Raw genomic sequence first — 8,970 nt, forward strand, 5'->3', positions numbered from 1 at the left:
TTAAAAGCAAGCCAACTTAAGGACTACTGGGTGCTATTAAACCATGAACGAGACTCATGAAAGACTGGCCTATCAAAAGACCATTCTGCACAAAACAATAGCTGGAATCTCCAGTGGGTAGAGCAAGAGAGAGATGACATCACACTCAGCTTCCCGGAACCATCTGGAAGCTATTCTCAGAAGCAACTGGATGATGGATTGCAGAGACTTTTCATCAGGAACACTCTCAAGAGAATGGAATTTGCTCCCATAAAAACAGTTTACCTTTCACAGATATATCAATACTCTCTCCTCTACCTGTTCTTCCCTTTTTCCATTAGACAGAGGAGGACCAAGCCGAAAAAAAAACTTCTCTCCCAACAAATAATCCTAATATCACAAACTTCTGCTGGGTGTAGCAACCATAAGAGTTCCCAGGTTTTTGTGTTTTTTGAAGAGACATCCTGTTTTCTTCCCCAGCTTTTCCTCTGGTTGGTGTGCTTATTCTCACAACCACCTTTGTGGAGGATGCTAGCGTTAGCGAGAGTTGACAAGAGAAAAAAAACCAAAGCGTCACCCAAAGCTGTGTATGGATTTTTTTTTTTTAAAAAAAAAGAGCCTTTCACAAACAGCTCTCCAAAATCCACTCAGGAAAAGCAGACTTTTTTTTTTTTAAAGGTTAATAGCCTACCGAGGCCAATAGAGAAGGAATGCAGAACTGCAAATTCTATTTTAGTTTACGGAAAAGAGGGTTCTCTCCCTCGAGCAGCTTGCTTGTTTCGGGTGTGTGCGAAGGAAAATCAGTGCAGCTTCTCCTACCACTGGCACCAGCACCATTCATTTGCCAGCATGGATTCCTGGTCACCTATGACTACCCAAGCAAGGTTCAGTTTTGTACGAGGTCTTTGGACAAGCCTCACACGCCACGGGGGGGAAAAAAGCTTTCTGCCAAGAAAAAGGTTGTCAGAACTGCTCGGAATTCTGGAACTCAAATATGGAAACTCAAAAACTGGCATTTGCACTGAGATTCCTCCAAGTTCTCTCCCCCCACACACACACAATCTACACTCCCCCCGCCCTGCCCCGCCCATCAGAATGGGACAACTTGCCACGGCCAACTCGCCATGGGCCAATTTTAACCATTCAATTATCTAAAATAAATTTTAAAATGTGTTAATATTTTAAAACAGCCTCGGTGGCGCAGTGGTTAGAGTGCAGTACTGCAGGCTACTTCTGCCTGCAATTTGGGCAGTTCGAATCTCACCAGGCTCCAGGTTGACTCAGCCTTCCGTCCTTCCGAGGTGGGTCAAATGAGGACCCAGGTTGTTGGGGGCAAAAGGCTGACTCTGTAAACCACTCAGAGAGGGGGCTGGAAGGCACCGGAAAGCAGTAGATAACTCTAAGTGCTATTACTATTTTAATTTTTGTCATTCCCATCTCATTTTGCATTCCTTTCTTTTAATTATTCTATACCACCGTTTTTTTGGTATTAATGTAACTCTTGTCCTGCGGTGAGCTGGCCATAGCAAGTGGTCTGCAGCGAACTGGCATAGAGCTCTCCCCGACTCTCCTTGGCACCTCGCCTGAGAGCCACTAAGGCTAAGCAGTTTGGATTTAACACTGTTTAATGTTGGGCCTGGAGGGATGGGAAAAGTGAAATAAACACAGGGAGGCAAAAAAGCGACAACACCCGAAGGACAAGACCGAAGAGTATCGAGTAAGCCCTGAAGCTTACCTGTGCCAGGTCTCCCCATGATGATCTCCTTCTTGGGAGTAGGATGGCTGGTGTACTCTCCGGGGACAAGGAGAGGCAGGAGGGCAGCTGGGGAGGGGTGGAAGGCCACAGGCTGAAAGGGGGAGGACACGCTGAAGACAGGCGGAGCTTGTTCGGGGACAGATACCACACTAGGCTGGCTGGAAGGCAGAGTCCGGCCCACGTTAATGGGCACCGGCATTTGCAACTGCCCTTTGCCCGACAGGTGCTCCTTGGAGCCGGCTTTCCCCATCCTTGGGCTGCCCCCTCGGCTCTCCAACGGCTTCTCTGTGAACTTGGAGGGCAACGGGACATCGGGGTTGCGCACAATCACGGGGGAGTCTCTCTGCACGGCGGGCACCCTCCTCACCGTGGGGCTCGGATCGGAGGTCAGTCCAGCTGGCGGGGGCACCAGCAAGAGCGGGGAGGCCTGCTGGGAGCGCGAGGAAAAGGGCCCAGCACCCGCGGGCGACACGGCCCGGAAACCAGCAGGGGTGGAAGGGGTGGGAGTGTGAGAAATGGATTCCACGCCTGAGTCGAGACTGTCGTTCTTGTGGAAGTCGGCCGCCGAGCTGGTGCTGCTGTGGTGCGACTCGGCTTTCCGCTTACTGGGACTCATTGGCACTGTGAAGGTAAGGTTGGTCTGGAAGCTGATGCCCGAATGATGGCGCTCTCGGGAAGCGGCATGGTGCAACATCTCAGGGCTCAGCACGGCACCCCCGACTCCCTTTGGGGTGCTGGCACTCACATGGCGGCTGCGAGCAGCGGCCCGCTGGATTACGGGCGAGGCATTGATGGGGCTGAAATTGGCTGGACGGAAGCCAAAGAGAGGAGAAGGGGACGGGGAGGGAGCAGGGGAAAAGGGGGACTGGTTGGAGACCGGCGAGAAAGATGGGGTGCCTGAACGAGAGCTGCCCAGCGACACCAGCATGACGGCAGCTTCGCACTCGTCAAACTCAAAGCGCGACAAATCGGCAGCCGCCACCAGCCGAGGCCGCGAGTCCCCTCGGGCACTGCTAGCCTCACTGTCCCGCGACGTCTCGTCCCAGTCAAACTCGGCGCTGCCCTCCCGCAGGCCACTGGCTCGGCCTTCCGAGAGGCTTTCCATTTCCTTGGTGCGCATGGAGAGGTGACGGGAGCAGTAACCCCGTCGTTGGGACTCCTTCATGCAGCCGTCCCGCGAGCAGAGCCGTCGCCACTGCTTCCCGTTGAACTTCTTGCGGATGCCGTTGGGGGTACACACCACGTCCCCTTTCTTGTACTTCTGCTGGGCGGCGGTGAGGGGCGTACGGGAGCGAGAGGAGCCCGGCGTGCTGCACTTATCCACGGACATCACGCTGCTGCTGCGGCTTCCGCTCGCTTCCGGACTCAGCAAAGGCGATCGCTGCTCAGGAAGGCGAGGGAAGGCTGGCGACTTTGGGGGGGACAGGATCTGGGGTGGCACCACCACGGACTTCTCTTCTGCCCTCACTCCAGCACTGATCTTGGACACTTCGGCGTCTTCGGGCTGCTTGGACTCGGGGCACGAGAGGGCCAGAGCAACTTCCTCTGGCTCTGGCAACGGAGGCATCATTTCAGGTGGCTTGTTGTCTTCAGAAGGATTGTCACAACGCCACGGGGAGCGTAGGAGGCGCAGGGCTGAGCGGGGCACCCAGGCGGAGTCTTTGCGGGCGGCAGTGGCAGGTCCACGGAGAACCAACGGATGGGTGAATCGCACTTTATAAGAAGCAGGTTTGACACTGACTTCCACCACTGTGCCTTCCTGGTAAGCTGTCTCGTCGGGGTCCACGCAAGCACAGACTGGGGTACCCACAGCCAAAGCTCCAGTGGGTGGGGCAGCGTCCAGCACAATATCCACAGCAGCAGATCCCAGGGCCCCTTCGTAATACGCCGTGACCCGGTCCCCCACAAACTGCACCCCCAGGTCCTGCCCTCGTCTGACCTGCTTCACAACGGCTGGCTGGAAGAGTCCTTCCCGCCGTGCCAGCACCCGCTGGGAACGCAGCTGGCGCAGGTCGTACGCACTGGGGGGCATCGCCCACATGTTCCCCACCCCCTTGTCATTCTCGTCCGCGGAGTGCTCGCTGGCTGTGTCCGTGCTGGAAGAAGGGCAGCGGCGAGGCTCATCCTCCAAGGTGGCGGCTACGTTCTCGCTGCCGTTCGACTCTTCACCCCCAGAATACTTCCGGCATGGCACCCGCGACTTAAAAGTAGCCGTCTTGCGGTTCAAGGAGGCTTCTGTCCCGCAGGCCTCGGCCCCCGCCTGTGTTTCACCTTCGGGCAGTTTGTAGGGGTCATCGTGAGCTCCGGCCAAGTCCCGCAGGCTGGGGTCCATCTGTACTTGCATGCGCCGGGCACCCACAAAAGCTGAGGGTTGATCGGGCGCCTCCTCTTCTGCTCCTTCTTCAAGCGTGGGGCTCTCGTCAATGGCGGTCTTGCGCTTCTGAGTTTTGGCCCGGGTGGAGGGTGGAGAGCGGCTGCAGCTGCTGCTACCGGAAGAGGAGGAAGAGGAGGAACTGGCAGCCTTTCTCACTGGTTTCATCTTTCTCCCAGGCTGGGCATAGATTCAGGGAGCTAAGAGGAAACAGACAAGAAGGAGGTTACCGGGCCATCCTCCATTCTACCACTCCCTTCTAATCGGATTTCTCCAACCATCAACTTAATCCTCCAAGCTCAAGAAGTCTGAAATTTTGGTTTTAAAAGCGGACTTGTCACATGTTTTGAAATGTGAAGAAAATAACTTTCCTGCTTGAGCCATAAACTAGTCACTAATAAACGTACTTTCTCGGCTGTTCCTCACTTCTGAGGAATCTTTCTGGCTGTGCTTCCCTTCCCCATTATTCTCATCCAATTCCTTATCCCAAACTCTCTAACTCCAAACTGGAAGAAGGCCTCAATTCCAGCCTGGGAGCTGGAAATAAGCATGCACGTTTTTAACAAGCTGCACATAATATGTATGTACAGAAAGACATTATGTAAGAATATCTATATGCAGCCAAAATTATTATTTAAATTTAAAAGTAAACCCCTCTTAAGTGGGGGAAGTGATAATCTAGGGCACTTACTCCTGTTGGAACAAGCAAAGAATTAATTTAAAATAAATATTGGATTTATATATAAATAAATTTTAGACACACACATACCACAGTTCTATTTTGTTCATCATCAGGAGTTCCAGCACTTTTAATATTAGATCCCAATTCAGTGTCAGTGTGAGTATAGGAGATTACAACTTGCATTGTTAGGTTCAAAATATCCCAATAATGTGGATTTAGTATCTATCTAAACCAAGCCTTTCTGGGGACAAACCACGACTTATAAGCTTAGAGTGACATATGAACCCATATGTCATGACATATGTAGCTTATTGCATCATGAGTAGAGCAAACCACGGCTTGGTATGAGGTATGAAGCCAGTCTTTACCTGCATTTTTATTCATGCAAAAAGAGCTAAAATGTGTGTGTGTGCACGCGCATCTAGGTAGGAACAAATGTGGTCCTTAACATTGATATTCTGCTGAAGGGCATCCCTGGACTTCAACGAAGCTCCAAAGGGTGAATTGCTTTTTCCAATATTAATTGTAATATACGTAAATATTAGAGAGTCTGTTGGGTCTAGTGGGTAAGGCACCAGGCTAGAAACTAGGAGATGGCGAGTTCTAGTCTGACCTTAGGCATGAAAGCTGGCTGGGTGACTTTGGGCTAGTCCCTTTCTCTCGAACCCAACCCACCTCACAGGGTTGTTGTTGTGGGGGAAATAGGAGGAGGAAGGTGTGTTGGATGTGTCCCATCGCCTTGATTTGTTTGTCGAGATAATCAAGGCGAGATGCCAATAAGCAAACAGCTCAAAAAAACAGGCCATTTTCTTCACACTTAATAAAGCCCATCGACTCGATGTTCTCTCATTTCATTCCCTACCGACCTTGGCCCAACTGAGGAGATTCTAAATTTTACAGGCTTCAGCTTAGGCGGTATTGGAGGCACTTCATTCATTTCTGATAGTAAATTATGGCAGGGAAATGAAAACAGGATTGTTTGGAGGGCTCCCAAAGAGCCCTCCTGAATTCCTATCTCTCTTGCTGGCCAGAGAGAGGAGGAGGATGCAAAGGAATGCAGAATGGTTGCAACTCATCCGCTAACTTAGTCAAATAGAAACTGGAGGCCAAATTTCTGTCTCCCACCCTACCAAAAGAAAGGGCCTGGTTGGGGGGGGGGAGAGAGAGAGAGAGAGAGAGAGAAAGAGAGAAAGAAAGAGAGAGAGAGAGAGAGAGAGAGAGAGAGAGAGACTCTGTCTGTCTTCCTGGAAAAAAGCAATCTAAGGATCGGCTGTGCAATATCCATAACAACTGTCATTTTAAACCCCCTCCTTCCAGGTTGCAAACATCAGCTGTTTGAGAAGAGAAAGGACCACCAATGTGAGGCCAATGGCCCTGTGTGTTAGTGGTCTCCTCTTGCCCCCTCTTCCTTGGGTACCGGACCTGAGCCCTGCCTTTCTTTAAGGCCCAGCATTCTGCGTATGCTTAGAGGCATTCTTTCTCCATGACATCACATCTTCTTGGCATCTACTTCAGATTCCTTGCAACTCAGCCCAGGAGGAGGTCTGCAAACAATCCAGCTCCTCATCCCAGGACTCCCCCAGCCCCAAATCCTATTCCCCTCCTCCTCCTCCCCTCCCCCCACCAGGAAACCCCGGAAGGGATTTTTTCCACAGAGTCCCCCTCTTATCCTTGGTCCCCAAGTTCACTTGTGCCATCTTTCCTCCTCCCCCCCACTCTCCTCTTTGAAAAGCCAACCCTCCTCCTCCTCCTGCAGGTGACCTTGCTCACTTTTCCACCCACCCCCACCCTTCATGTTTTCCAAAAAAGCTGCGATCCCTTCTCTTGGATCTTATAGATCCCTTCCCCCCCATTCTGCACTTCGGGAAGACCCTCCCATATTATGCAACTCCTGTACTTACCAGCCTCTCTCCGTCCCACTCCTGCTACAGGCAAGGCACCAGCCAAGCTTCCCTTGTCAATCCCTCCCTCTCTTTTTCTATCCCATAATGACTGGTATTGGGTCTCAGCTTGGAACCTTGCCTCCTCGGTGCCATCCCATAATAAACATGCCTGCGCTCGCTTGCTTTCCCTCTCTCTCTCACGCACACACATACAAAACAAGACACGCAAGCCAGCCCCTGCATTCTGATGATTCTGATGGGGGAAAGAGGCAAAGTTGGGGCGCTCCTGAGATGGTCCCCCCCCCCTTTTTTTCTCTTTCTTCTTTGCAAAGGGATGTTCTCTCTGGGGCGAACCATTCAAACTTGGGGGCAAGAAGTGGGGAATGCCCCTGGTCCCAGAGTTGGTACCTCCCCAACATAATTGGGGGGGGGGGGACAAATCAATAAAGTTGGCTCTTCCTATTTTGAAGGTTCCGGGGTGCAGATGTTTCCTTCTGCAGATCTTTTCCCTCCCAAATACCTCCCCGCCTTTGGTGGTGGGGGGGTTGCTAAAGTTGGTACCTCCCAGCCCCCTTACCTGAACCCTTTTCCAGAGTTGCCAAAAGTCTCTATCCAGGGAATCTTGGAACAGTTCGATTTCTTCCCCCTCTTCCCCCTCTTCCCCCCCTTTTTTTCGCCCTTCCCCGATGGTCCAGCCCGAGCCCCTCTCGGCCCCTCCGAGCCCCTTTTACTCCAACAGACAAAATGGTGAATGAATCTGGAACAGCTGGAAGAGCCATCCAATCGGCGCCCACAACTCCGTGACAGATTTTCGGCGCAGCCAACGGCTCCTCACGGCAGGTTTCGCACGCCCCGCCTCCCGCGACAGGCAGCAAGTGCCGCCTATCAGCGCTATAGAGGGGGGGCGTACCGTTCAAAGGGCTCCTGCCCCTCCCTTGAGAGGAACACTTACAGTAACCTGTGAAAAGGCGACTTCGGGAAGGAGGGCAAGGCACTTCACATACAGTAGCCAATAGGAATGAAGAGGTGGAGCCAAAGACAGGACTTGTTTACCTGGCGCAAGGCGAACAGGAAGAAGGCACCCTTACTCTAAGACTCATGGGACATGTAGTCCCTCCAAGGGCTCTCCTTTTTACGTGATTAAGCAGTCCTGTTCTCCCAGAAAAACTTTAATTCCCAGAAAGTACCGCGAAACAAGGCAGGGCGAAGGGAGGAGAGCGAGCCTGACTCCGTGGGGCTTGTAAATTTGCGCCTTCTCTTTCCCTACCGGGGCTGAAGAACGAAAAGACACCAACTCCCATGCTGCACCAGGACACAAAGCTGGGCGCGCAAAGCCTCACGGCTGTAGTAGTCCCGGACCCCGTCAAAAGTGTGAAGAGAAGAAACCAGGAAGTTCTCCTAAGACGGACGAATAACGCCCAGGATGCAGCGCGCGCCGCCGCCGCTCTTCAAAAGGTGGCGATGCCGGATTAGTGCAGGCGAGCGAAAAAGCCTTCGGGAGCGGTGCTTGGACAGCAGGCAAAGTGGAAGCACGCGAGAGCGACAAGACTAGCGCACCCATCATGCTTTGAGGAAACCGAGCGCCTGTCGACGAGCCCGGACGCCGGCGCACGGGCTCATGGGAGTTGTAGTCCGCGGCGGCGACCCTTCCCTTCCGATATCCTGGGGAGTCCCCTGTGGAAAAACTACCGTTCCCGACAGGCTGTGCAGGTTAATTCGAGGGCGTCCCCTCCCCCCTGCAGGACTGCAAAGTACAACTCTTGAGGTGAAGGAAGGTAGACTTCGTTCCCCTCAGGAATTCCCTCACTGGAGGGCTCGTTGGAATCCGATTTGCATGTCATTAGCATATTCATCAACTTACCGGTGGGGGTCCGCTCTTGGCCTGTCTTGCCCCGGCCGGGCCTCTCGCGCTTCCTCTCAGCAACAGAGGAGCCACCGCCGACAACGCCGCGAACCAATCAGCGCCCGGACCGGGATTTCCCCCCCCCACACACACCATTTTTTTCCCCACGTGGGGATAGGAAAGGCGGGATCAAAGAGCAGCCAATCCTGATCTGGGACGGCCGAAGAATGAGGTAATCGCGATGGGATTTTATTGGCTCGCCCTCGCGAAGGCTGGCCACCAATCGGAAGGCGTTTCCAAACAGGACAAGAACGGGCGAGAACTCGGGAGTTTTGAGTGTATTTGGCAACGTGGGGAGGCGGCCGGTCTTCGGGGTTAAGAGGGTTTCTCGCTCGCGCGAGCGTGTGTACGCCTTGCATCACCATTTCTTCTCCCCCCCGCCTTTCCTTAATTCAA

General features: G+C 53.0%; 1 protein-coding gene across 6 annotated transcripts in view; it reads right to left on the reverse strand.

Moving 5' to 3' along the window:
* CIC (capicua transcriptional repressor) overlaps positions 1 to 8,650 on the reverse strand; it is a 51,006-nt gene extending 42,356 nt beyond the window's left edge. For 4 of the 6 annotated variants that reach the window (XM_087971099.1, XM_087971098.1, XM_087971097.1 and 1 more), the window contains exons 1-2: positions 7,249 to 7,407; positions 1,715 to 4,306 (exon numbers count right to left, since the gene is read on the reverse strand). In XM_087971099.1, the coding sequence (XP_087827225.1) occupies positions 1,715 to 4,274 (2,560 nt within the window). In that variant the 5' untranslated portion in view covers positions 4,275 to 4,306; positions 7,249 to 7,407. Of the gene's footprint in view, positions 1 to 1,714; positions 4,307 to 6,689; positions 6,810 to 7,248; positions 7,408 to 8,532 lie in introns of those variants that run through there. The other 2 variants (XM_087971094.1, XM_087971095.1) reach the window with 2 other exon arrangements.
* Between the last annotated feature and the right edge of the window lie 320 nt (positions 8,651 to 8,970).

Source organism: Notechis scutatus, chromosome 8 (assembly GCF_049901735.1).
Source record: "Notechis scutatus isolate UNSWTSFEM ecotype Mainland chromosome 8, rNotScu1.2, whole genome shotgun sequence".
Lineage (NCBI taxonomy): Eukaryota > Metazoa > Chordata > Lepidosauria > Squamata > Elapidae > Notechis > Notechis scutatus.